The sequence below is a fragment of the Melanerpes formicivorus genome, unplaced genomic scaffold (genome assembly GCF_026170545.1).
Source record: "Melanerpes formicivorus ecotype bairdi unplaced genomic scaffold, bMelFor1.0.p_v2 SCAF_38, whole genome shotgun sequence".
NCBI classification, from domain to species: Eukaryota; Metazoa; Chordata; class Aves; order Piciformes; family Picidae; genus Melanerpes; species Melanerpes formicivorus.
The window spans coordinates 4,833,362-4,860,642 of NW_027142390.1; the positions used below are offsets into that span (position 1 = coordinate 4,833,362).

The window sequence follows — 27,281 nt, forward strand, 5'->3', positions numbered from 1 at the left end:
GATCATCAGATCCAACCACTGCCAAATTCTACCATCTCTGGTGCAAGACCACGTCCCTCAGCACCGTATCTTTGCCTCTTTGAAACATCTCCAGGGATGGAGACTCAAATACCTCCCTGGGGAGCCTGTCCCAGTGTTTCAGAACCCTTTCAGAGTGAAGATGTTCCTTGCAATGTCTACTCTACATGTATGTGCAGACAACACACACAATTCTACCCAGATGATTGTATTCCAGTTGTGTATCTGCAGAGGCACACACACACAAAATTAGATTAGTATCTACTATATTATTGTATTTAAGAAGGACAGTGAGACTCTTGAACATGTCCAGAGAAGGGCAATGAGGCTGGGGAGAGGCCTTGAGCACAGCCCTGTGAGGAGAGGCTGAGGGAGCTGGGGTTGTTTAGCCTGGAGAAGAGGAGGCTCAGGGGTGACCTCATTGCCCTCTACAACTACCTGAAGGGAGGTTGTAGCCAGGAGGGGGTTGGTCTCTTCTCCCAGGCAACCAGCACCAGAACAAGAGCACACAGTCTCAAGCCGTCCCAGGGGAGGTTTAGGCTCAAGGTGAGGAGAAAGTTCTTCCCAGAGAGAGTTGTTAGCCATTGGAATGTGCTGCCCAGGGAGGTGGTGGAGTCCCCATCCCTGGAGGTGTTCAGGAGGGGACTGGATGTGGCACTTGGTATCATGGTTTAGTAGTCATGAGGTCTGTGGTGACAGGTTGAACTTGATGATCTCTGAGGTCTTTTCCAACCTTGTTGATTCTATGATTCTGTATTATTATTATATAGGATAGGATAGGATAGACCAGATCAGACCAGACCAGACCAGACCAGGTTGGAAGAGACCTTTGAGATCATCGAGTCCAACCTATCATCCAACACCACCTAATCAACTAAACCATGGCACCAAGCACCCCATCAAGTCTCTTCCTAAACACCTCCAGTGATGGTGACTCCACCACCTCCCTGGGCAGCACTTACCAATGGCCAATCACTCTTTCTACGGAGAACTTCTTCCTAACATCCACTCTGAACCTCCCCTGGTGCAGCTTGAGACTGTGTGCTCTTGTTCTGGTGCTGGTTGCCTGGGAGAAGAGACCAACCCCCACCTAGCTACAACCTCCCTTCAGGGAGTTGTAGACAGCAATAAGGTCTCCCTTATGAATGTGTGCATACATCTATGTGCACAGATGAGAAACCATACTTGTTAGATCTATTACTCTGCTCTTGTGCAACCCCCACCTCCAATACTGCCTCCAGTTCTGGTGTCCCCATTGGAAGAAGGACACAGAGTGAGTCCAGAGGAGGGCCACAAAGGTGATCCAAAGACTGGAACACCTCTGCTATGAGGATAGGCTGAGAGAGCTGGGGTTGTTCAGCCTGGAGAAGAGAAGACTCTGGGGTTGCAGGGGGCATGCCTTACAGCTGCCTTCCAGTACCTGAAGGGATCCTACAGGAAGGTTGCAGAGGAACTTCTCCTGAAGGTGTCCTGTGACAGGAGAAGGGGGAATGGTTTTAAGCTGAGGGCAAGTAGGTTTAGACTGGATCTTAGGAAGAAGTCCTTCAGTACAAGGATGGCAGGGCTCTGGAGTAGCCTGCCCAGGGAGGTTGTGGATGCCTCCTTCCTGAAGCTGTTCAAGGCCAGGCTGCATGAGGCCCTGAGCAGCTGAGCCTAGTTGAGAGGTGTCCCATGCCCATGGCAGGGAGGTTGGAGTAGGTGATCAAGAAAGTCCCTTCCAGCCTAAGCCATTCTATGATTCTGTGATGGTCTCTCACCAAACTGGCAGGCCCTTTTCTTGGAGGGGTACTCTATGTAACACCAGTAACATCAAACATGTGTGATCTGTATCACAAACACAGTTCATATAAATGCCCAGCACACCTGTTACCATGGCAGTAAATCTCTGTATCATGTATTTGATATAACTTGTATGCTAAAGATACAGCATCTCTGTGCTGTCACAGCTTGTGTGTGTACACACACACACCCCGAGCACATGCTTGACCCAGCAGGCAATCTGTGTCCTGCTGAAAGCCCGTTACAGAGATGGCCTCAGCCAGATGGTGCTTTCCAAGCAGTACTGCTGACACCCTCTGAACCAGGCTCCCTCCCAACCAGCCCTTTTCCATGGACTCTCTGATGCTGTCTCCAACCCCACAAGCCAGCCCAACAGGTGCCAAAGGCAGCACAAGGGGGACAGCCTGCCTGGCCCTTTCCAAGGCTGCTTTGGGAGCTGGGCCTGGAGGTGCGGCAGCAGCCGCTCTGCATCAGCCCTAGCACAGTGGGGCTAGGCTGGAGGCACGGCCAGGAGGGCTGCTGCCAGCACCAGCTCTTCCCAGTGATATTTTTGGCCAGAGCTGTGGTAGGATCATAGAACTGCCTGGGTGGACAAGACCTTACAATCAAGTCCAACCATAACCTAACATTTCTTTGTAGGTAACTCTTAAACCACGTCCTTAAGCACCTCAGTCAGATGGCTTTTAAACACCTACAGGGATGGGAACTTCCCAGCCCCATGGTCCCATCCCTACATCCAGCCCCATAGTCCACACATGGTCCCCTATCTACATGCAGCTCTCAGTCTGCACTTGCAGCCCACAAAGCCAATCAGATCCTGGGCTGCATCAGAAGTGTGGCCAGTAGGGCAAGGGAGGTGATTCTCTCCCTCTGCTCAGCTCTGGTGAGACCCCACCTGGAGTACTGCCTCCAGTTCTGGAGCCCCTATTACAAGAGGGATATGGAGGTGCTGGAAGGTGTCCAGAGAAGGGCCACAAGGATGATCAGAGGGCTGGAGCACCTCTCCTATGAGGACAGACTGAAGGAGTTGGGGCTGTGCAGTCTGCAGAAGAGAAGGCTCCGAGGTGACCTCATTGTGGCCTTCCAGGATCTGAAGGGGGCCTACAGGAAGGCTGGGGAGGGACTGCTCAGGATCTCAGGTAGTGATAGGACTAGGGGGAATGGGATGAAGCTGGAGGTGGGGAGATTCAGGCTGGATGTGAGGAGGAGGTTCTTCCCCATGAGAGTGGTGAAGCCCTGGAATGGGTTGTCCAGGGAGGTGGTTGGGGCCCCATCTCTGGAGGTGTTTAAGCCCAGGCTGGCTGAGGCTCTGGCCAGCCTGATCTAGTGTGGGGTGTCCCTGCCCATGGCAGGGGGGTTGGAACTGGATGATCCTTGTGGTCCCTTCCAACCCTGACTGATACTATGATACTATGCCAGACCCTCCACACCTCCCCATGCAGTGCTGCAGAGGACATGGGAAGGGTCCAGCCTATCTTACTGTGTCCTAAAACTGCTCCCTCCCCAAACCAGTCTCCACTTGCTGACACAGACACAGAGGGTGGGAACGCTCCTCCTCAGCCCCAGCACAAAGGCATCCTGGCCAGCACCTCCTGCACCCTCCCCCTCTCAGAGCAGGTGTGTGAGCACGCACTGGGGCGTCCCAGCTGGCAGGGAGCTCACCGGGGAGCTGTCGGGGGACCAGGAGATGAAGATCCACTCGTAGCCCTGGGCGTTCTGGCTGTCCAGGCGGTACAGCACGTAGCACGGCTGCTGCTCATCCAGCAGGGGCAGCACCAAGGCATCGTAGTCGGCATCCCAGCGTCGGGACAGCTCCTTGTGGGCTCCCAGCACGAGCTGCTCTGCAAGGAGAAGACAGGAAAGGTGGTGTCAGCTGAAGGCAAGGCTTAGCTCACCCCGCAGGACCCTGAGGCAGCTTGTCCAAGGGCCTGCTGCAGCTCGAGCAGCAGCAACGATGTCAGCCTGCAGAAAGACAGATCAAGGTCTTGAAGCATATCCAGGACTGTACACCCCCACTGGTGGATGCCATCAGGACTGTGGCCACCATGGATGGACTGAATTTCTGCCAGCACCCAAATGCTTCCTGTCCAACAACCTCCTGTCCCATGTCCTCCTCTCTGCTGACCATCCATAGCCTCCCTGCGCTCTGCTCCCTCCAGCTCTGTAGTCTCCAACCATCCCTCCTTGTTCACAACAGAACAGACCTCCTCCATCCCACCTGGGTAAGCACTAGGGGCAGTAGAACACCTCAGCAGGGATGTGAGGAATCACCTAGATTTGGGGTCCTGAGCAGAAGAAAGGTCCCATAGCAAAAACTGGGACAGTGAACCCAAGCTGCTTCTGTTGGATTCCCCTAACCTCACAGAAGTTAAATTTAGAGCTGATACTCAAAAGCTGTGCCTGAAGAGACCAGAGGTGTCCCAGAGAGCCCAGCCTGACAGGTACACCAGGACAGCCCCAGCCTCTGGAACTGATCTACACATTTCATGCTGGTGGTTGCATCTCAGGTGTCTGGAGGGGCTTTTGGTCAGCTGCTACACAAGAGGGGCTGGAGCCCTGCGAGCTGTGCAGTGCTCAGCTGGAACTGAAACGCAACTGCAGGCATTGTATGAACAGGAAACCCCCAGCCAAGCCAGGCTCTGGGATGACTGGATGGAAAAGCATCAGCAACAGCAATGATCAGTGTAGGCTGCTGGAGAACACCTTGTATTTTTGTTCCACTTGAGATGTAGAACGGTCTGAGGGGAGAGGTCAGGACCAAGAGCAAGAGGTAGGCAAATCTGGAGGTGCCAGAGCATACTGAGCTGGGGTTTGGGCAGATGGCACTCCAGGGGGTGCATGTTGGCACACACCCTGCTTGGACCACTGCCCACTGGCAGCCAGGATTTAGTTGCTTCTCTGACCCTCTCCCTCCCACCCAGCTCAGCAGCAATGAATCTCATAGCACAAAAGCTGCCAAGGAAAACAGTTGAGGGATAAAGGGCTTGGGCCCATTACAGAATCACAGCATCAACCAGGCTGGAAAAGACCTCAGAGATCATCAAGTCCAACCTATTATCTAATACCTAACACCTCCTGACAACTAAACCATGGCTCCAAGTGCCACATCCAGGCCTTTTTTGAGCACCTCCAGGGATGGTGACTCCACCACCTCCCCAGGCAGCACATTCCAATGGCCAATTACTCTTTCTGGGAAGAACTTTCTCCTCACCTCCAGCCTAAACTTCCCTTGGTGCAGCTTGAGACTGTGTCCTCTTGTTCTGGTGCTGGTTGCCTGGGAGAAGAGACCAGCCCCCACCTGGCTACAACCACCCTTCAGGGAGTTGTGGACAGCAAGAAGGTCTCCCCTGAGCCTCCTCTTCTCCAGGCTAAGCAACCCCAGCTCCCTCAGCCTCCCCTCACAGGGCTGTGCTCCAGACCTCTCCCCAGCTGTGTTGCCCTTCTCTAGACACATTCAAGTATCTCAATGTCCTTCTTAAGCTGAGAAGCCCAGAACTGGACACAGTACTCAAGGTGTGGCCTAACCCCACCTTCCTTCCCAGCAGGAAATTCCCCCAGACAGCCCTTCCCTGCCACAGCAAGCTGGCTTTGTAGCTGTTTGTGCACAAGGGGCATGTGCTGCCAGGGCTGTAACAAGGTCAGCAGAGAAGGTGATGCTGAAGATACTTTACCTTCAGCAGAACTACCTGCTTTGAGTAAGAGAAGTGTGCAAACCTCAGCACACCCCTGAAATGAGTTCAAAGCCCTGCAAATGGATGTGTGCATCATGAAGACTTGGGATCCTGAGGAGGAATTTGCCTGGCCAAGCCCCCTGGCAGCTCATGGGTGCCTCTGTCTGCCAAACATCCCAGCACCTCACACACGAGGCAGTCGGTGTCAGATCACCCCAGGCTGTTCCCAGGCTGTGTCCAAGCTGGATCCCAGCCCTGCTGCCATGAGCCAGCAGCCTACAGCTTCCCCCTGGGCTGGAAAAGACACTCAGTTCCCTGCCTCCCACCAGGCTCCTCACAGCCCAGCTCAATCCACTCAGGGCCAAATTCAACTCCTTGGGAAGCATCAGGACAGGGAAACTCGTAGCAGCCATCCTTCAGGAAACCATCCTCACCAGCACTGGCTGTTTCAGGCTCCCTTTCTGCTGGAAGAAGGGCAGCTGGGAGCATTTCTGGAGGTGGGGGTGCCCCCAGCACTGAGCTGCAGCAGGCTGCCTTGCTCCCAGATGCCCATAGAAGGCAGTGGAGGCTGCAGCTCTGGCAGCAGGACAGTGCAGGAGACAGAGGCTGCAAAGTGCACATCACTACCTCCACACAGAGAAACGTGCCAGGATGCCAATCTTGTCCAGAAACAAGGCTGACAGCGTGGGGTACAGCATCACTAAACTCATGTTGGACCACAACCAGATCTCATGCCAGGAAAGCATTGTTAAGCCTCAGTGTGCAACCTCCTGCCCATCTCATACCTTCTCTATCCAGCCCCCCTAAAGGCAGTATCAGCTCAAAGAGCTCCCAGAGGGCTGCTCAGCCCTAGATGCTGTCCTGGGATGCCTAGACACAATGCATTTGCCATAAGGCTCTTTGCACCATCTTCCTTTTCCTTCCACCAGCCACTGCCTGTTCAGAAAAGCCCCAAGACAAATGCCCCATAGGGCAGAAGGTCCTCTGCAAGCCATCAGATGGCTCTGGAGGCTTCTCCTCTTCTTTTCCTGTGCAGGCAGGGCAGCTGGCATGTCCTCCCTAGCCAGCTCAAGAGGCATCCTGTCCAGGGTCAGCATGCTCAAGTCCATCTGTCCAGCTGTGACATCTGCCTGGCTGCTCATTATTGGCTGAGGGTCCTTCTCTGGTGGGTAGCAGCAGGCTGATGTCTTCTTCAGTGTTACAGAAAAGAGCAGTGGCCCAGAGGGACCAAGCAACTTGTACTAAATTGCACAGAAGGGCAGGCAGGAGGTCCCTGAGCCTGCTGAGACCACCTGGTGCTGTCCCTAGCAGGCCAAGCTCTGTGGTGAAGAGATGCTCCTGGCTCTCCTCCTTCCACCTGCTTTGGGCTCCACCACATCTCAAGAGACTTCTGCAGACACCTGAGCTCCTCCAGAGCTGCCCATGGATGGGCCAGGCTGGGGGAATGCAGCAGCAGGGTATGGGAGTCAGAATGGGAAGCACAAAGCAAGGCTGGTCCCTGAAGCACCTGCTGCTGCTGACACATCAGAAAGAGAAAATTATCCCACAGCCCTTCAGCAAAACTATCTGTTTTGAGAAGGAGAAGGGTAAAAACCTCCAGGTACCCCTAAAATAAACATGTTTGGCCTGAGTGGAGATGGTTGGACAGAGTTTCCACTGATGGGAAAAAGTCTCTCTTGCCAGCATCACAGCCACAATCCAAGTCCAGGCTTGGGGGCATCCATGACATATCCTGACTCCCACTTCTTGAAAGGAAAAGGAGCCAAGAAAGCAGCATCCTTGTCACAGATCCTCCAAAGAAACAGCAGAGATGTCACTTCCCAGCAGAGAGAGACCTCACTGAGGACAAAGCCAACACCAATGAACAAGTTGGCCCTCCTGATGTGTCCAATGCATTTCAAGGTGTGCTGCTCTCCCAAATGAGGCTTTGCAGCACCTCCAAAGGCCAGCACAGGCTCCTTAGGAACACATCCACCTTGGCATCTGCAGCCTGGTCCTGGAGGCCCACCCAAGGGAGTTGGTGACAGCATCTTGGCAGAGCATTAGCATCCCTGCTCCCATGAGTCATTCATATGCAACTGTGAGAGGCTGAGGTGATGGAAAACCTACACCACAGAGGCTCCTGCTGGGATCTCCAAATCAGTGCTTTGCTTCACTTATTTATCTGATAGATTCTGAGGCCTAGAAGCACATTTCCATGGGAAAAACGTGGCCAGGTCGATGCCAGCCTGCAAATGGGGCTGGGGGTAGCCCCAGGCACAGGAGCAGGGCTGGGCTGGCTTTCAGAGCACAGCATCCCTTGTGGGGTGCAGTCAAGGCCCTGTGCTGAGCCCCACACTAAAGCACCTGCCTGTCCTGAGCATCTCCTTGTCTGGCACGAGACACCACGTCCAGGGAGGAAGATCCTGCATATTGCTCCCAGCCAAGGTCCCGTGGCACCCACAGAGCTTCTCCCAGGGGTCCCATAGCATCATTGGACAGAGCAGCAAAAGCTCCCCAGACCCCAGCCCCAACCCTGGACGCTGGTGTCACCCCACTGGCAAAGCTTTGCTTGGCCCCAGCGCTGCCTCGGGGCTCCTCGGCACACCCAGAGTGTGAGCTCCTACGTCAGCTCCGGCCTGGCAGGCGCCAGGGAGCCCCAGCAGCACGATTCCAAAAGCCACGAGCTGGCACCACAGGAACAAAGGGGAAAGGAGGAGGAGAGGTGACACAGAGAACCAACATGGTGCAAATCAAAGCCCTCAAAGGCAGGACTTACCGTCCTCAATGACGACCTTGATGAGCCGAACCGAACCGTTCCGGGCTTTGGCAAAGAAGTCCCTGAGCTCCGTGGTGGCTGAAAGAACCAGAAACATCACGATCAGATTTAGCAGGCAGAGCAGGTGCTGGGCTGCCTGGTGATCTGGCCAGGCAGGGGAGCAACTTGGCAGGATAGAAAACTCAAAATCCAACAACAAAAAACCCCCCAAACAAAATCTCCGGCACCCCAATAAACTACGGAAAATAACAGTTCCGAGGCCAAACAGCTGGGAGCTAAGCGCTGGTCCCCCTGAGGGCAGCAGAGTCAGCCAGCAGCTGGGAGCACATGTGATCCAGAGAACTTGATCCTTGGCCTGGGTGAACATAATCACCCAAATTTAGCTGATGGCTTGGCTGGTGCGGGCGGGGAGAGCTCAAGTGACAAGTTCATCCGCTTGACAGGCCGGCAGGGTGTGCGCCCAGGGGGTGCCTGGGAGACGGCCCGGTGCGCTGGGGCATCCTGGCCTCGAGGCATGGGGTGGGGATGCTGCTCCTTAAGGTGCAGACTCCAAGCTGGAGGCACTGGTTTGAAGCTGGAGAAGGTTAGGCTGCACCTCGAGTCCTGTGTCCAGTTCTGGGCCCCTCAGTTTAGGAAGGAGGTTGAGTTGCTGGAAGGTGTCCAGAGAAGGGCAACGAAGTTGGTGAGGGGTTTGGAACACAGCCCTGTGAGGAGAGGCTGAGGGAGCTGGGGTTGCTTAGCCTGGAGAAGAGGAGGCTCAGGGGTGACCTTATTGCTGTCTACAACTACCTGAAGGGAGGTTGTAGACAGGCAGAGGTTGGTCTCTTCTCCCAGGCAGCCAGCACCAGAACAAGAGGACACAGTCTCAGGCTGCGCCAGAGGAGGTTCAGGTTGGATGTTAGGAAGAAGTTCTATAGAGAGAGAGTGATTGGCCATTGGAATGGGCTGCCTGGGGAGGTGGTGGAGTCACCATCACTGGAGGTGTTTAGGAGGAGACTTGATGGGGTGCTTGGTGCCATGGGTTAGCTGTTTGGGTGGGTTGGATTGGTTGATGGGTTGGACACGATGATCTTGAAGGTCTCTTCCAACCTGGTTTGGTTTATTCTAGATAAAGGTTTATTCTAAGAAGGGAAAGGCAATGCCCCTGGGGTTTTGCTCCAGACCTGGCAGGGCTTTGTTTGAGGAAGGCTTTCAGGAAGCATTTTGGGGACCCACTTTCCTTTGCACACTTTCCTTCCCAAGCACCAGGCACCAGCAACCAGTCTTTGGTGTCCTACCAGGAGACAACAGCTGGCAGCAGGTGTTGAAAGGAGCAGTCCACAGCCAGTGTTCATAGTATCATAGAATCAGTCAGGGTTGGAAGGGACCACAAGGATCATCCAGTTCCAACCCCCTTGCCATGGGCAGGGACACCCCACACTAGAGCAGCCTGGCCAGAGCCTCAGCCAGCCTGGGCTTAAACACCCCCAGGGACGGGGCCTCAACTACCTCCCTGGACAACCCATTCCAGGGCTTCACCACTCTCATGGGGAAGAACTTCCTCCTCACATCCAGCCTGAATCTCCCCACCTCCAGCTTCATTCCATTGCCCCTAGTTCTATCACTTCCTGAGCAGTCCCTCCCCAGCCTTCCTGTAGCCCCCTTCAGATACTGGAAGGCCACAATGAGGTCACCTCGGAGCCTTCTCTTCTCCAGACTGAACAGCCCCAACTCCTTCAGTGTTGGAAGTGTAATGTGCCCACCTTGGAACCCTTATCAATGCAGAGCTCCCTGTCCCACCCAAACCACACTATAGGAGAAGGCAACACCCAAGAGAAGCAGCTTGGACAGGCTGAGCTCCCTGACAAGGAGCATCTCCCAGCCCAACTGCCCCCAGAAGCCCCTTCAGTTACACACCTGAGCTCCTCCTATACGGTCCAGGGGGTGCTGTGAGTCCAAAGCTGCAGGCAGCTCTGCATTTGGCAGAGACACTAAGGAAGCCAGCCTGGCAGAGAGTCAGGTCCTGGGCTAGAGCTGTTGGCAGCAGCCCCTTGACTCCCAGTGCTTGGCCATGTCACCTGCCCATAACTGAGCACGGTGCCAGTGCAGCCCACAGCAGGAAGGAGCCCTGCTTCGGCCCCTGAAGCCCAAGAGCACCACAGTGAGGACACTTTGCAGAGAAAGCCACCACTCCCTCAGCCAGAGGGGTGTGGTGCTGGACAAGGGCTGTACCCATCCCACTTCAGCTCCCCCAGCTGTGGGCACCACCCTTTGGCACAGGCCCCTGGCTGCAGGAGGAGGCTTGATGCTACCCTCACTTGTCCAAGGGGCACGGGGCCACCAGCTCCACTACATGCCAGTGCCCTCTGTCCTGTGGAGGCAGACCCTGGGCTTGGGCACTGCTCACAGCTCCCCCAGCCCCATGGAAGGAGAGGCCGTGGATTTTTCCCCATGTGAAGATGCTGATGGTGATACAGGCTGAGAGGTGGGCAGGGATGTCCTGGGGAGCCCCTTGGGGTACTCCTCCCTGTCTCCCTCAAGCAACACATCTGAGATGTCAAAACCTGCCCTAATCAGAGGTGCAGATGGCTTTCCCTGTCATGGAGAGGAGAGGCACAAATAAGAGGTCCCAGGCTGGGACCCTGCAAACAGCAGCACTGGGGTACAAACCAGGAGATGCCACCCCAGCAGGAGCCCGTGGGAACAGGCACACAGACACCCAGCAAAGGCACATCAGTCTGCCAGAGCAGTTTAGGGGGACACATAGACAGTTTGCTAGGATCATTCCAGCCTGAGCAAACCATCCTTATTCCTCCATCAGCATCAAGACAGTTGGGTCTTTTAGCTCCTGTGTGCAGATCTTCACCTTCTCTAAGCACTGGCTGGGAGCTCAGCCTGCTTCCACCATGCCCACCCAAGGATGCTCTGGTATTTTTAGCCCTTTCCCTGCTGAGAGAAGCTGCTTCCTTCTGGTGGCATCTGTGGTTGCTGCAAGCACACAGGCAGAAGAAGAGGAGGAAAAAGAGACATTTGTATGCCCTGGAATCCTCATGCAGGAGCCAACAGCTCCTGAGGAGCATTAAGCTTCACCAGCTCCCACTGCACTGCCAAAGCAGGAGAGAATAACAATGGTCTTGGATGTTCTATAGCAACAGCTGCAGGGGGGAAAGAGGGAAGCTCTGCAGCACTAACTGGCTTGCAAATCCCTCTGGGCTTCACCCCATCCCTCCCAGAGCCCAAGGGCACACAGGGGTCTGGAAAATCAGGAGTCTGGGAAAACACAACCCTTCGGCCCACCTGGAAACACCAGGAGTGCCCAGAAGTCCTGGATGAACAGCTGGGATGAGTGGCAGTGCAGTGACTGACAAGTGATGGCCCAGCTCTGGGACCTGGGTGGTCAGAGAGGGCCTTCAGGGGATGGGAAAAAGCACAGATGCTGCTGGAGGAGCTGAGCACACAGTGGGAAATACCACAAGGTCTGCCAGGGAGGGAGATGCTTTCCAGAGGGGACGGAGGCAGAGCTTTCAAAGAACTCAGAGCAGGCTTCCAAGTTTTAGTTCTGCCAAAAAATAAAATAAAATAGAATAAAAAGAAAAGAGTAATGAAAGAACCAACACAATTTTCATTGAAATAAAAGAAACAAATCACCAGGTTGTCTTCATTGCCCCCTTCTGCCTCTTGTGATGCAGAGCCAAGAGCCAGGAAAGGAGCAAAGGCTTCGGCATGAGCTCAGCACCTGCTCCCTTACAGCATGATTACCACTTAATTGGCACAACAGACTCGATGAGATGTCTTGTGTGCCCAAAATAGCAATATAAATGTCCACAGCTGGCTCTGGAAGAAAGGCAGGGAGGAGATCCTGGAGATGGAGAGGAGCAGTACCCCTGCCCTTGGGCATCTCCCTGCCAGGAAGTCCCTCCAGGACTCAGCTCAAGTGCTGAAAACCCCACAGGTGGGGAAACCACAAGAATCAGGGAAAGGCAGGAGCAGTGGGGCAGAGGGCTGGAGGGGGCCTTGCATGTCCAACTCATCCTCTAAACATGGGCTCCTGGAAAACCCTGGAACAATTAATCCAGAAACAAATCCATGCTGGGCTACAGCCAGCAGGGATCTACCGAGATGATGTTGCATGAGATCAGTCCTGCAGCAGTGCCACAGACCTGTGGGCTTCAGGGGTCTCAACTCAGATTCCTAAGCACCTCCAAGTGCCAGAAGCCAGCTTAGGAAACATGATGGTGGTGAACCTCTACAGCACAAGCACAAAACTGCATGGGAGGTATCAGAGGGTGGATCAAGCAAGGTCTCCTGGGGACCTGTGGTAGGTCCAGGTTTGGTCCACATTTCCATGAACACTTCTGGCAACCACAGTAATACTTCCTGCAGCTGTAAGGTGGGAAGCTAGAGGAGGTGCAAGCACGTGCTGGAGAAGAATTCACTGGTCTCTCAGGAGACTGGAGAAATGGGCTGGGAAAAAAAGAAACAGGATGAAACTCAGTAGGAAGCAAAGTACTGTAAGCAGGAGAAGGACCGGCTACAGCAGTGCAGGGAAGGGTCCAGCAGCTCCAGAGAGGAGAGGTGGGTTGCAAGCCAAGTTCAGGTTAATCACTCCACGTTATTGCAGGCAAAGTAATTTGTGAAGGCAGGAAGAAGAGCACAACCAAGTTGTTTGCTGCTGACAAAGCTGCAGGCACAGCACGAACAGCACATCCAGGCTCAGCACTGTGCAGGGAGCAAGGCACGGGACGGGCAGCACCGAGACCAGGAGGTGCAGCAGTAAGCAAAGGAACTGGGGCTGGTCATCCCAGAGAAGAAAAATGAACAGCTACTTGTACTGCTTTTCCAGCCAAAAACATCAGGTCTCACCACAGCATTTGGGAAACTCTGTCCTGAGGGTTGCCAAACCTGTCCCTGTCCCCCCCAAAAACCCCTCAGGGGCTGCTGCTGCTTTGAGGCAGGGAGAGCTTAGTAACATCCTGAGAAACCTTCTGGCCTTTCTACAATGCAGCCCAGCCCTGCCACCAACCCTCCTGGCAGACTTGTTGGGCATAAGCACCTGATGCCTCCTCAGCCACTCTCTCATGACAGCCCAAAAATTGCCTCCAGCCACTAAGTCGTGCAGCACCTCCCTCTCCCACTTGTTTGTAGGCTGCAGACGAGTTGTCTCCTATTCACGAGCCACCTCCAACTAGCAGTCTGCTAACAGCATGTCCCAGGGCCCCTTACAACACAAACCCTCCTTGTCCAGCAGCACCTGCCACCCATTTGGGGTGGAGGGCTGAGCAGAGCCAGCCATTGGCACCAGGGCACACAGGCCAGGCAGCTCAGCAGGACAGGGAGGTGATGTTTTGGCCAGTGCTGGCCTTCAGGTGGCCCTGATCATGCAGGCAAGCTTCCAGAAGAGAAGAGGAGCTGGTGGTAGGAAGGCACAGTGGTGCCTGCCTCCTCCTCAGCACTGAGCAGGTGCAGACCAAAGCCTGAAGAACCTATGCCTGAGGGACCAGCAGGGTGGCCAGATCTCTGCACTCCTTGAGGGGACACCCTGTTTGCAGCCACAGCAGGCACTGCCCTGGCCCCGGGTGCCATCGTTTGGATCACCCCCTCAGAGATCTCAGTGCTGGGCTTGAAGCCTCACACTTGCTTGAAAACATTGTGAGACAGAGCAGTGGGATGGTGTTTGTAGGTACTACCCCACCAAAACAGCCCTTGCCTCTTGCATCCCTTTTTCTGATGCTTACAGCCCCCATTAGCTTATCTGAGCAGAGCCAGACCAAAGGAAGCTGGAGGGACACAGGGGCCCCACGCAGCAGTGACAGTCGTAGCCACAGCAACGGGACAGCCTCTCCCTGGGGATGCCAGGGTGGCAACTGAGCCGCCTGCACAGCCCTTGGGGAAGCACCAGCAGGGTGGGGGTGGAGGAGAGATAACACTGCCTCCCCTCCTCCATGCTCTCGCTCACTTGCTGGGGGAGCGACAGGCTTTGGCGTCTCCGACCTTTGCCAGTCCCCCCCGACGCCGATGGCAGTGCCCAGCTCCCAGATCAATAATGCATGCTCCCTGAAACGGATGCCTCTCTCAATACATGGAGTCACCTTGCTCTCCTGACTGGAAACTCGAGCCTCTGGCCATCAATCTTTCATTCCCTGGACATAATCCTCAAGTCGATGTGCCTCCAGGTGTCTGCTTCCCTTTCACTGTCCGGAGCGCAGCAGGGAAACTCGGCCAAAAATCTAACCACAAAGCCAGGCAAAAGTTGTCCACACTCCAGGGATGCTTGGCCAGGCAGCAGTCAAGATGCTGATGAATAGAGCACAGTTACATCTGCACCACCCACAGCTGTCCTGCACAGGTAGCTCTCCTGCCAGGGCATCCAAGAAGGAGCACGACAGCGACAGGCGCAGAAGAGCCGTGGCTAAAATTCCTTCTTTCCAGGCTATTCCAATGTAACTTTCCCATGCAGTGCCTGCTCAGCTTGCTTGCTGCAGAGAGCTTTGCTGCTGACAGTCATAGCTGGCCAGTTTAAGAGCTAAGAGGATTTTATTTCTCACCATTGAAAAAAAAAATCAAGTCCTTGGAGGGAATCCTTTTGCTGGGGAAAAGCTACAGATGTCAGGAGAAAATAGAAAGGAGGGGGGGGGGGGGAAATATCTGAGCAAGAGAGGACATAAGCAAAGCTTTTCTCCCCATTTTCTGGGCCATATCCTGCAGGATTTCATGCCACTCCTGGTCTGCATTGCAAATCCTGCCCAGAGGCTTTCAGCCACCTGCCTGATGCCAGCAGCTTGCTTCCCAAGCCCTGGTTTTCCATGTGCGTGCCCAGGACTCATCTTCCCTCCGCTCTGGCAGCTTGGAGCAGAGTCACCCAGCCCTCCCCTCACTTGGGGGTAGGCAGTGCTCACCCCTGTGGGCAGCATCAGTGACACCCACAGTGACAGCATTCCAAAGCCAAGAGGTGGTGCCAGCATGCCCCGTCCTGCTTTGCTGCAGAACTTGCTGGTCACTGCCCCTCTTCCCTGCCCAGCAAAGGCACTGCTGGGAGCTTGGATTTGGGTGTCAACAGGGACAGGGATCCAGGGACAGATGCTGGCAGCAATCTTGTTGCAGTCTCTCAATGCCCATTGTCCAAGAGACTTCCTCTACCTCACTCCTTTAGGTGCTTAACTTCAAGGGGGTTGATATCTTAGGATGTCTGTCTGGTCTTCTACCCCCAGTGCTGCTCTGGTCATCCTGATGTGTTGGGACAAGGGCCACCACCCCAGCTGGGTGTCAACCTCCAAGTTGGGTACTGGCCCCAGAAAAGAGCTCACAAGTGGGGACCAGCTCCTCAAACCCACTCTTGCAGCAGCCCAGTGCCCTCTGTCTTCCAAGGACCCCAGGGGCCACGGACCAGTCATCCTTTCTCCTCCTCCTCCACAAATGCCAAGACACATCCCTGGTTAGGGCATTACCTCTGGTATCCCAGCCACAAAGCTGCCCCTGAATTCAAGTGGTCAGGCACCTGGGGAGCCAGCACTGCCTCCCAGCATGGCAGGAGGACAGGGACTGAGGAGGCTGCTTCTTTTCATCTCTAGCTTTCTTCTCAATAAGGAATCAGGAAGCCAGCTGTTTTACAGCAGACCTTTGCAGACCAAGCAGCTCCTAGGTTCCCTTTTTCTGCTCCTTTTCCCCATCTGACATCACTCCTGCCTATGTTCATCACCACTGTGCTTCTCTTGAAGCAAATGGCTGTTTCCTACCAAACACTCCTGGGGCAAGACTCAGTCCTGGGGCAAAGCAGAGGCTCAGCCACAGATGGGAGCAAAGGTCCTTCCCCATCCCTACGTCTTGCTACTGACCCCAGAAAGAGCTGGTCCCAAACTCCATTTTTTTGCTTGAAGAAACACCATGCATTTGATTTCTTTACTTTCTAGATGAAAAAATATAAGCCACCCCCTTTACATTTCCCCCTCTCTACTCAGAGGTCACAAAAGAGCACCCAGAGGCAACTGGGTGACTTCCCACTAGCATCAAAGCCCTTGTTGAGCATCATGTTCCTAAGGCACAGCAGCCAGGCCTGGCTTTTAAACTCCAGCAGTGAATGCTGTCCCCATCTAATGCTACTCACGGCAGAACAAAGACTGAAAACTCTTGGCAAGTCCTCACAGCTGTAGTTAAAAAGCAGGTTTCCAGCCCCAAGAAGCCCACAGCAACCTTTGATAGCTTCCAACCGCCTCCCCAGCCTGGCAGTCTCCATGGCAGCTCTGCTTTCTTGCCAGGAACTTCAAGGGAACCTACCAAAGAGTAATAATTATCCTCTTGCCTCTGCATGAAAGCCTCCCCCCAGTTAAACCCCCCAAACCTGCAGCTCTTCCCTGCCATCACATCCCACCCCTGAAGACCACCTGCTTCTCCCCCAGAGCCAGCATGACTTAGTATCCTCACAGCTGGGGGGCTGCTCCACGGGCTCCCCCATCACCATGTCACACTGCTCTCACAGGGTGCCACCAGAATCTGGTTCCAGCTTGCCCACACCATCCCCTAAGGCAGCCAGCCAGGTCTGATGGTAGCTGCCCCAGGGAGCAGATGCCTGCCTGCAAGCTAGATGTGAGGAGGAGGTTCTTCACCATGAGAGTGGTGAAACCCTGGAATGTGTTGTCCAGGGAGGTGGTCAAGGCCCCGTCCCTGGGGGTGTTTAAGAGCAGGCTGGATGAGGCTCTGTCCAGCCTGATCTAGTGTGGGGTGTCCCTGCCCATGGCAGGGGGGTTGGAACTAGATGATCCTTGTGGTCCCTTCCAACCCTGAATGAAACTATGAAACTATGAAACGGGGGAGACCTGGGAATGGAGACTCATGAAGTGATGTGTGCTTGCAACAATAATGAGGCCCCAGAAACCAGGCAAATGAGGAAAATCCTTCCTCCTCAGCACACAACAGACCTCAGTGTCTCAGCAGAGGGGATGGAAGCAGTAGTGGGACTGCTGCCCCTCATCTGATACCGAATCTGCTCTTTACTGAGCAAAGGAGTTAATCTGATCACTGTGCCTGGGTGGGGAGGGATGAGATATCATCCCCATCCCCATCCCCAAGTATGGTTCCCTTAAAGCCCAGAGCACCCCAGTTGAGCATTGCAGGTGGTAGAGGGGCAGATTTGCTTTAAGAGGGGAAACAGCTGCTTTGCTGAAGAATACAGACTGTGCAGCAGAGGATGGAGGGGAGGAGAGGACCCAGAGAGCTCAGCCACCCAAAGAGCTCCAAAATGCTGCAAGGCCACCCAAAGTAAGTCATCTTCATAACCACAGGGAGCTTTTTATGCCACCCTCAGCCTGGGGATTGCTGCCTGGGCGGAGCAACTGGGCCTGTCCCCACCATGCACTGGCTGTGGCTCCTCAGGGGAAGTCTGAGCCTCTTCCTCTTTCCAGCAGTGTGCTGCTGAGAGGGCACATCACAGCCTGCAGGCAATGACAGCCTGCAGTGACTCTCAGCACCGGGCCCAGCAGGTAGGCAACCAAGGTCACCGAAGGTCAGCACTCTCAGAGAGCTTCACCATGCCACTGCATCCCCCCCAGTGATGGGGTGCCAGGGAGGATGGCATCAGTGGTGCAGGATGGGTGCCACGGCCGGCAACAGGCTGCTGCCTCTTGGGGCACAGGCAGCGCAACAGGCAGCTGCCTGCCCCTAGCCCCGTGGGAGAGCTCTGCAGGGCAGGGTCGGCACAGCAAGAGCTCAGGTGGGTGCTGAGGATCATCCCACTGAGTAGAAAAGAATATTATTATTTCAATGTAAATGGAGCATCCAACTAGAGCCTGAGCTTCAGGGCCTCAGCTTGAACCAGAGGCGCCAGATCTGAACCCAAACATCCTCAGCTACCAGGTCAAGTGGGAGAAACATCTAAGCACCATGGCTGACTGCTTCTTAACTACAGCTCTTCCAGAAACACCTGAGGGGGAAGGATGCTCTTGGCCATGCACCCAAGGAATATGGATGCTCATGCCATGAGGGAACAGCAGCCACAAATTCAACACCCTTGTGCAAAGGTGCTGGCTGTGAGGAAGGTACTTGTGAGGGCAATGTCCCAGCTCTTCTACCTGGGCATGCAGCAGTGCTAGAGCATGGAGCAGGGCTCCAGGGGCAGCTGCTCTCACATCCCTGCTCCCTACTCACATATTGATTCAGTTACATAAATTATGCAGCATCTCCTGATTAATATTGTTAATTGAGTTGGCAGGTGAGGAACAGGAGGGAACACCATGAGGGAACACAGTCATGCAACAAAACCACCTATAAAAGCAAAAGCCACCGTTTTAGGGTGCTGGCCGTGTTCTATACGGAGCAAGCAGAGAAACTGGGGAGCTTGCTCCCAAAACTAAGGGCCATGGTCAAAGTAGGAATTTATTTCGAGTGTCTGCAATCCCTTTGGGAGGCAGGCGAGCATCCCCCTCGAAGAGGAGAGATGTGACCGGGCTGATGACGGGCTGCGACGAAGCAGATCCGCGAGGATTACGGTGCTGCCGCAGCAGAAGTCGCTCTGAGCGGTGTCACGGCAGTGCATTAGCATCAGCCCAGACAAAGGATGCCGGAGAGCCCCTCACCGGAGCATCCCCGGAGCCAGATCCCTCCTACACCTCCTACGAGCACCCAAATGCTCTGAGCCTGTCTCAGTGTCGCTGTCGCCGTCGTTTCCCCCCACCTCCCCGTCCCCCGCCCCCATCTACTTGCAGGGAAACCTGCGGCTCCTTCGGGAAGCTTCATCTTATCGCCCCCATCATCGCTACCGCGGCACCGCCCGGCAGCCTGCGCGGCGAGGCCGGGGATGCTCGGGGTGCGACCCTACTGCTGCCTCCCGAGGAGGGCGCAGAGAACCCAGACCGGGTGGGGCTGGAGGTGGTGGAGGTCCGATGCCTGCCCAGCCCGGTCCGGCAGCGGGAACGGCAGGCCACGCCGCGGGGAGGGCTGGGAGCGCACCAGCGGCTCGGCGGGCATCGCTTACCGTGGATGCCAGTCTGGTGAGTCATGACTCCGCTCTCCTCCGCTCCGTCCCGTTCCGCTCCCGCTCCGCCGCGTCCCGGGCAGGAAACGGCTGGGCAGGCGGCACCGCCCGCTTCCGGACTCCGGAGCCGCCGCCCGCACCGCCCCGGGGAGGAGCGGCAGCCGCCGAGCCGGTGTCGCTTTACGGCGCCCCCTGGCGGCGCCCAGCAGCGGCGCCCAAGGCCGGCCCCGTCATGTCCGCCGTGTGGCTGCGGCGGTGGCGGCGGAGCCGCCGCGCCGAGCGTCCGGGGGGTGCACCGGGGCCCGGCGCCGGCCCGCCGCCCACGGCGCTCAGCTACCGCCGGCCGAAGTTTCTGCGTGACGGTGTGGAGGAGAGCCCGAAGGACGGGCGGGCCGTGCGGAGCACCGGGCCCGAGCGGCCCCTGCCCTGGGCCGCGGGCTACGCCGAGTGAGTGCGGGGCACCAGCGGGGGCCGCCCCGGGGAGGGGGCTGCGGGGTGCACGGCTACAGGCGCTCCCAGGGGACTTAGAGGGGCTTGCACGGGAGGTAGTCCAAGTCTGGGGGGCCGCCTGGGCTCTTTGAGGGGTCAGCGGGCTCGAGGGGTGTGGGTGTTGCTCGGGGCGGGGGGTTTAGGGGACTCCTGGGGAGGTGCCTGGGGGGTGGTCGCACCCCGCTTCGTCCCTTCACAGCCCCACGCTGCTCCCTGAGCTCAAGCACCGAGCTTTAGCACTGCTCTGGAGGAGGGCTCGCAGGCAGAAATGCCTCCTCCGCACCCCTGCTTGTGACAAGTCAGGGACAGCCCTGCGAGCAGAATGAGGTTAGCCGAAGGGTCTCGTCCCCTAATGCACACATAAGAATTTTACCACGGGGCTGTCACCTGTCCCCTGCTCTGGGCCCTCATCAGACAGGGCTCTTCCCTCAGACTGCCGTGTTGGTCAGAAAGCCCTCCCTTGCAGGGGGGTCGTTTGGAGCAGAGAGTGGTTTCCTCAGGGTAGCAGCACTGGGCAACTCTGCCCTTGCTCCTAGCAAAGCTCCTTTAAAACAAAGGGAGGGGGAAAAGTCTTCTTTTTAAATCTTTGGGCTTGCTCTTTATTAAGGGCAGAAGGGATGGATCAAGTAGGAATGCTCCAGCCAGGAGCTGTCCCCACATCCTCGAGCAGACCACATCACAAGCCCAAGGTGATGGGATGGTGCAGCGTGCAAGGAGAGCATTGCATCCAGGGACAGACATTAGCAAGGCTAGAAGGATAACCAGCGCTGGTGGCTTTGCAGTTCACTGTGTCACCAAGGAAATAGCGCAGCGGGGGCTGCTGACAAGGGCTGCCTGAGGCCAGGGAGCTCCAGAACCATTAATTCATCTGTGATCCTGGACAAGCTTTTCCACACCCCCCAGAAAGGACTTGCTATTTAGGTCCCCAGCACAGAGACCCCTGAGCTCAAAAAAGGAGCAGGAAGCTGGAGGGAAGGGGCAGCGTGGAGCCTTTGTCTGTGGCTGCAGAACACCCAGCAGAGCTGGCTGGGAGCTGGCAAGGTGCATCATGTCCACACACCTTACCTGGAGTCTTTGCACCCCCAGAGTTATCAATGCTGAGAAGTCAGAGTTCAATGAGGACCAAGCAGCCTGCTGCCAGATCTCCATCCGGAGGAGAGAGCCAGGCCTGGAGGAGGATGATGAATGGCTGATCCTGTGCTCCACGCAGGTATAGCCCCAAGGCAGGCTGTGCTTACTCTGCTGCCAGCACCCATGGCCCAGGTACAGGAAACATGAGGCTGCCCCATCAGTCCTACATGCCCGTGCACTGAAAGCCTTTCCTGGGACATACCCACAGACCCTGTGTCTGCCCAGCTAACATCCAACTGCCCATATATGCCATTTCTACTTCCATGGGCCATGACTTGCAGCATTTGAGGCTGTCCAAGCCATTTACTTGGTGCCCTCACCTTTACTGCCCTCACTCTTCTTTCAAGAGCCAGTATGTATTGTTACCACCTGGGGACAGCAGCATGAACCAGGCACAGGGATGCTCTCTCCTGTGAGCAGCTTTACCTTGGATCTGGTAGAAGACCCTATTTCCCCTAAACTACAGAGGAAAAGTTAGTGAGGGTGGTTAGCTGCTAATCCAGCCACAGAATCACAGAATCAGCCAGGTTGGAAAAGACCTCAGAAGATCATCAAGTCCAACCTGTCACCTAACACCACCTGACAACTAAACCATGGCTCCAAGTGCCACATCCAAGCCTTTTTTGAAAACTTCCAGGGATGGGGACTCCACCACCTCCCTGGGCAGCACATTCCAATGGCCAAGTACTCTTTCTGGGAAGAACTTTCTCCTCCCCTCCAGCCTAAACTTCCCCTAATGCAGCTTGAGACTGTGTGCTCTTGTTCTGGTGCTGGTTGCCTGAGAGAACAGACCAGCCCCAACCTGGCTACAACCTCCCTTCAGGGAGTTGTAGACAGCAATAAGGTCTCCCCTGAGCCTCCTTTTCTCCAGGCTAAACAACCCCAGACCCCTCCCCAGCTTTGTTGCCCTTCTCTGGACACGTTCAGGTATCTCAGTGTCCTTAAACTGAGGAACCCAGAACTGGGCATGGTACTCACGGTGCAGTCTACCCAGAGCTCAGATGCAGGGGCTGGCAGAGCAGCACCCAGGCATCACATGGCTTTGAGCTGCACAGATCAGCTTGTGGCAGGGAAGGGTAACTGGGGTGGTAAAAGCAGGCAAAACATGAGCAGGGATGTCCTGTCTGCCGAGCCTGCCATCTGCATGACCGGTCTAGCCTCTGCCTTCCCCCTCTTCTTTGCTGTCTTGTCCCTCTTCCTCACTGCAGTTCCTGACTGGTTACTACTGGGCACTGTTTGACGGCCATGGTGGCCCAGAAGCTGCCATCATCGCCTCCAACTATTTGCACTACTGCATCAAGCAGAAGCTGGAGGAGGTTGTGGGAGGCATCACAGAGGCACATCCCCCCATGAACCTCAGCGGGCGCTGCGTTTGCGACAGCGACCCCCAGTTCGTGGAGGAGAAGCACATCCACGCAGCAGACCTGGTGGTGGGAGCCCTGGAGAACGCCTTCCAGGAATGTGTGAGTGCCTCCTGCAGGGCCCTGGACCTGCTGCCGGGGGTGGGCATGGCCTGCAGTTCCCACAGCTCGCTGAGCAGGCAGTGACATTCAGCCAGCACTCAGCACTGAGATCACGCTGGGTCAGCTCCCCGAGTTCTGCTTCAGGTCTCTTGCACATTGGCAGTGCTGGCCCACAGCAAAGCTGCAGCATTTCTGCTCAACTGCATCCAGGGGATGCATTTCTTTAGAGCCAGAGGGCAGCCACTGTCACACTGGAACAGCATCTGCAAGCTGGAGATCTCCCTGTCGTGCTTCTCAAGTCCTTTGTTGGCTGCACCAAAGCAACATTGTCTTCACCTTGCTGGTTTCCTGTGACCTGTGCACAGTTTCGGTTCTGGATTTCTGCTGGGAGGCATGAGGTAGCTTCAGAAAGCAGCAGCTTGTCTCATGACTCTCCAAACTTGTTTAAACAACAGGATGAAGTCATTGGGCAGGAGATGGAAGCTACAAACCAGTCAGGAGGCTGCACTGCTCTGGCTGCCCTCTATTTCCAGGGGAAGCTGTATGTGGCTAATGCTGGGGATAGCAGGTGAGCCATCATAAAGGGATGGTGGGGAGGAGTTGCTGGGGGATGACAGCTGGGAGCTAAGCAAGAGTTCCAGCTTCATATTTAATCCTGTAGAAGGTACATGTGCAGCCCAGACATTTCATTGCCTTTCTGCCTGCCACAGGACTTGCTGGAAGGATGGCTGCTCTCATGCCTGCTGGAAGGGTTTGGGGGTGTCAAGGGACTACAAACACTGCCCAGCTACAGGGCAGTACTGTGCAGCAGTGAGCTCTGCCCAGGGGGTGTTTGCAAGGGGAAGGCAATTTCAAGGACTCTTCAAGGGTCTTGAGTCACCATTCCTCTAGCAGTGAGCTCTAGCGCTGTCAAACCAGGCAACACTGCTGCAACAGGGCAAGTGCAGTGGAGTAATTTGTACTGGCTCTGCTCTGGGTGCAGAGCTGTTCTCCAGCACCTCTCTGCTGCTGCTTACCTGCAGCTGGCTGACTCTGGGGCCAGCCTGGATACAAGGAGGGCTGCAGTGGCTCAGCCCTCTGCCTTTTCCCCCTCACAGGGCAATTCTTGTTCTGAAGGACAGTGTTGTGCCCATGAGCAGTGAGTTCACACCTGAGACAGAGAGACAGCGAATCCAACACCTGGTGAGTAACTCCTTCTGCACATCAGACAATCCAGCTGTGGCTGGGTCAGAGAGGGCTTCTTGCTTGTTGCAAGCTTTCCTAGAAGCCACTATGTGGCCAGGATGTCATCTGCCACTAGCCTTGGGGCAAGATTCACCTAACAGCCTGTGGGGGATGCTGACACCCTCCTTGGAATGTGTTTTGCAGTTCTGTTCTCCATTCTGCTGGGAGTACCAGTGCTGAGGCAGAAGCAGCTTTGGTGCCCTGCTGTGCTGAAGCAGAACCTGTACATCCTGACACCTTTGTTCCCTCCTTCAGGCTTTTCTTTTCCCCAAGCTGCTGGACAGTGAGTTCACACGCTTTGAGTTTCCACGGAGGCTGAAGGGAGATGATGTGGGCCAGAAAGTCCTGTACCGAGATTACTTCATGGAGGGCTGGTGAGTCCCTGCTGCTTGAGGAGAAGGCTGCAGCACAAGCTGGCTTTACCTACTTGCTGTGAAGGGCATGCCCTGCTGGTGAGAGCAGTGGGCTTGATGGTGCAAAGCTGCACTAGATCAAGTGAAGGATGCTGTGAGCAGCCTTGGCATGGCAGTTTGGGAATAGCTGAGATGGTCTTATGAGGATCATGTGAGGTGGGGGCTGGTGCAGTGAGTCCTACCCTGCATTTACAAGGTGGGCAGGAAGAGGAGAGGGAGAAACACCTGGATATTCAGCAAGGGGTCATCTTTACTCTCTCTGCTTCAGCAAGTCACATTGCCTCTTCCTCAGTCAGCTGCTTGTGCGTGGGGACACCACAGGGCTTGACTTGCAGTCAGAATCCTGCAGCTGGGGTGTACCATCAAGCCAGGAAAAATCCCAAATGAATGGTGAATTCTCTGTTCCAGGGGATACAAGACAGTGGAGAAAGCTGACCTCAAGTATCCTCTTGTCCATGGTCATGGGAAGCAGGTAGCTTAATGCTTTACACATTGGGAAGGCAGAAGCAGGTCTGCTGGGGGTCCTTAGCATCCCTGTCACGCTCCAGGGCACTATGGCAGACTGGGCCTCTGCAGCATGGTGCAGTCCCCCAACCCCTAAAAAGCAGCTCCATTCACTAGCACCATGCTGCCTGCTTGGTGTAAGCCAGAGCTCTGCAGAGCAGTGAGGCTGCACCCTCCTCAAGTACATGCTAGCAGAGCCCAAAGCAGCACCAGGCCAGCCTGCCCTTTCCTCATCTCCTATTTGAGATGAGAACTTATTTCATCCACTTGGTCTGTCTCCTCCAGCTCTAACTAGTGCCTTTCCTACAAACCTTCCTTGAGGGGAGGCTGAGAAAAGGAGCCTGGGGAAGGAAAGAGGAAGCAGGGAGAAGCAGTGAGTGCACACATCCAGCATCTCCCTGCTGGGGTTGAGCAGAAAGCCCTGTCACCTCCTCCAGCACTACAACCCACATGCCACTCCTTTTGCAAGGAGTCAGTGCAGAACCTCCCCTGCCAGAAGAAAACACCCAGGCCCCACCAACCCAGCCCAGTTTTCTTCCTCACCACCCCAAATCAAGAGCAGATGCCACCAGGAGCTTCTTGAGGTCTGTAGCATTTACTCAAATGTGTGGTAACCCCAGGGGCCACCAGGAGCTGCCCATGTGCAGGCTGCTGTTTTTGATTCCTCAGTCTCTGAAGTCTCCAGTTAGTCTTCCAGGTTCTGAATGGTGCTTGGAGAAGGGTTCTAAAGGCAACACAGATCAGTCAGGACAGGCCTGGGTGTGTTTCAGTACTGTTTTGCTTTCTTTGGGGCCAGGCTCGCTTGCTGGGGACCCTGGCTGTCTCTCGAGGTCTGGGGGATCATCAGCTCAAAGTCATCGACACCAACATTGAAGTCAAACCTTTCCTCTCCTGCATCCCCAAGGTCAGTCACAGCACATGGGAACTGCAGGGTGAAATAAAGCTGCTCCTTCTCTGTAGCACCCACCTGTGACAGACCTAGCAGGTCTTAGCCATGTCCTTTTTTTGTTGGATTCCCCACCTCTCTGCATGCTGCCCAGAGAATCCCCAAGACAGAGGAACCTAGAGGCAGAGCAGCAAGGGGACATCAAAGATTCAAAGCACCCTGATTCCACTTTGTCATCTCTCAGGGGAAGCCATCTCCCTGACCCCTCTGGTACCTAGCAGGAATGGTCACTGCTTTGCTCCTGTGCTTTCCAGGTGAATATATTTGACTTTGCTCTGCATGACATTGAGGAAGATGATGTTCTTATCATGGCAACTGATGGCCTTTGGGATGTTCTGTGCAACAGAGAGGTGGCCCAAATGGTCAGGAGCTTTCTTGCAGAAAACAGGACAGATCCTCACAGGTAACATCAGCTTTGGCATCATTTTCCCTTTCAAAGAACCTGGTCAGACCAAAAGCAGGCTGAGCTTACTCTGCTTCTAGGTTGAGTCCAGCATGAGCAAGCACTCTTTTCTGTGACTGGAAACTGCCTTCTCATCTTTCCCCATCCTAAAGAAAGGATGATGAAGTTGGTCTCTTTGAAAAAACCTTACTATTTGACAGTGTTCTTATGGGAATGGTGCAATCTTAACCCAGACCTTGCATATTTTCCACCCACAGATTTTCAGAACTGGCCAAGTGCTTGGTGTGCAGAGCAAGGGGAAAGAAGAGAGGCCACCAGTGGATGCTGGATGACAGCCATGAGGCATCCTATGATGACATCTCTGTATTTGTCATCCCACTACACAAGAGAGATGAGGAGTGACTGTTAGCATGACAGCCAGGATCTCTGTGTCCCCCTGCTGTGGTGCAATTCGGCATCAGCCTTGAGACCAAGGGATTTCTGCTGTGCACGTACACTGCCTTCCAGCAAGAGCATCTGCACTGGAACCCCAAAATGCACAGCCAGAAAATTAACAAGAACATTACCTTCTGAAGAACATGCAAGACAGGAACAGAGAGCAACAAACAAATCATTCCTTTACTCTTGTCTTCTCGTTGGGCCAAGGAGGAATGGCAGCAGAGCCATGCAAGCTGAAGGGTACTTTTTGTGACACCTTTGTGGTACAGCAAGGCTCCAATCCACCTTTCTGTAAACCCCTCTCCCTTTTTCATGCTGAAGAAGGTGGATCACTTGAGATCCAAGCAGTCTCAAGAGCTCACTTTTAATCAGACTTGAACCAAGTTGTACAAAACTGGATGCATAAGCTAGTTTTCCTCACGTCCACTTGCTGTAATACGAAGAACCCTGGGGGCTGCCAAGACAGTGCCGGCCACAGCCACGTAACACAAAGTGCTGAAGCAGCACTCTAGGAAGTTTCTATTTGTAGGCAACACCACCTCAAAGCAGGTGGTTAGCAGATGGAGCTACACACTGTGTACAGGAGCCTCCTGTGTAAAGATAGGTGCCTTACTGGTATTGAAGTGCCTTTAAGTATGTTAGTACGGGATGCAGCCTACAGACTTCTAAGCTATCTGAGCCCACACCACTTGCTAACACTTTTCCTGTTCACTCAGGCCATTCCTGACAGCAAAGCTGGCTTTGTAGCAGTGGCACTGACAAGAGCTGAAGTGTTGCAGTGCATCAGCTGATTTAGCAGATAAGCTCCAAGTACAACAAGCCCAGTTTGTTTAAATTTGTCTGCAGTGCTGAATCTCAGGCGCTTATTACCAGAGCTGTGCCTGCAACTCCCAGGATCTGCTTCTCAAGCCAGATCATTAGCCAGGCAAATTCAGGTCTGGACAAGGTTCCCAGCCCTCTGTCTGAAATGAAAACTGTGGTTTTCACTGTTTATTACACAAGTTGCAAGATTCCCTAGGGAAGCAGACAAACCTCAGTGTGTGTTTGAAGGTCCAGAAGGACAAAAGTCCAAATAAAAACCACTTTTAGCTACATCTTGAGC

The 27,281-nt window shown here is 54.8% G+C and overlaps 2 protein-coding genes across 3 annotated transcripts in view; one reads left to right on the forward strand and one right to left on the reverse strand.

Moving 5' to 3' along the window:
- The window catches only part of TWF2 (twinfilin actin binding protein 2), a 28,421-nt gene extending 9,144 nt beyond the window's left edge, over positions 1-19,277 (reverse strand). Inside the window, exons 1-3 of the mRNA XM_068157914.1 lie at positions 19,169-19,277; positions 8,227-8,304; positions 3,460-3,638 (exon numbers count right to left, since the gene is read on the reverse strand). Coding sequence (XP_068014015.1) covers positions 3,460-3,638; positions 8,227-8,304; positions 19,169-19,193 — 282 coding nt within the window. The 5' untranslated portion in view covers positions 19,194-19,277. The remainder of the gene's footprint in view (positions 1-3,459; positions 3,639-8,226; positions 8,305-19,168) is intronic.
- Positions 19,278-19,367: 90 nt separating this feature from the next.
- On the forward strand, positions 19,368-27,271 carry PPM1M (protein phosphatase, Mg2+/Mn2+ dependent 1M). Of its 2 annotated transcripts, XM_068157913.1 has the most exons (10): positions 19,368-19,615; positions 20,744-20,867; positions 21,997-22,251; positions 22,707-22,819; positions 23,349-23,433; positions 23,731-23,849; positions 24,297-24,360; positions 25,189-25,296; positions 25,593-25,741; positions 25,999-27,271. In XM_068157913.1, the coding sequence occupies exons 1-10, from the start codon at positions 19,401-19,403 to the stop codon at positions 26,141-26,143; spliced, it is 1,377 nt and encodes a 458-aa protein (XP_068014014.1). In that variant the 5' UTR covers positions 19,368-19,400; the 3' UTR covers positions 26,144-27,271. The 2 variants fall into 2 exon arrangements, with proteins under 2 accessions (XP_068014014.1, XP_068014013.1); XM_068157912.1 differs by lacking the exon at positions 21,997-22,251 and having other exon boundaries at positions 19,390-19,615.
- The last annotated feature ends 10 nt before the right edge of the window (positions 27,272-27,281 follow it).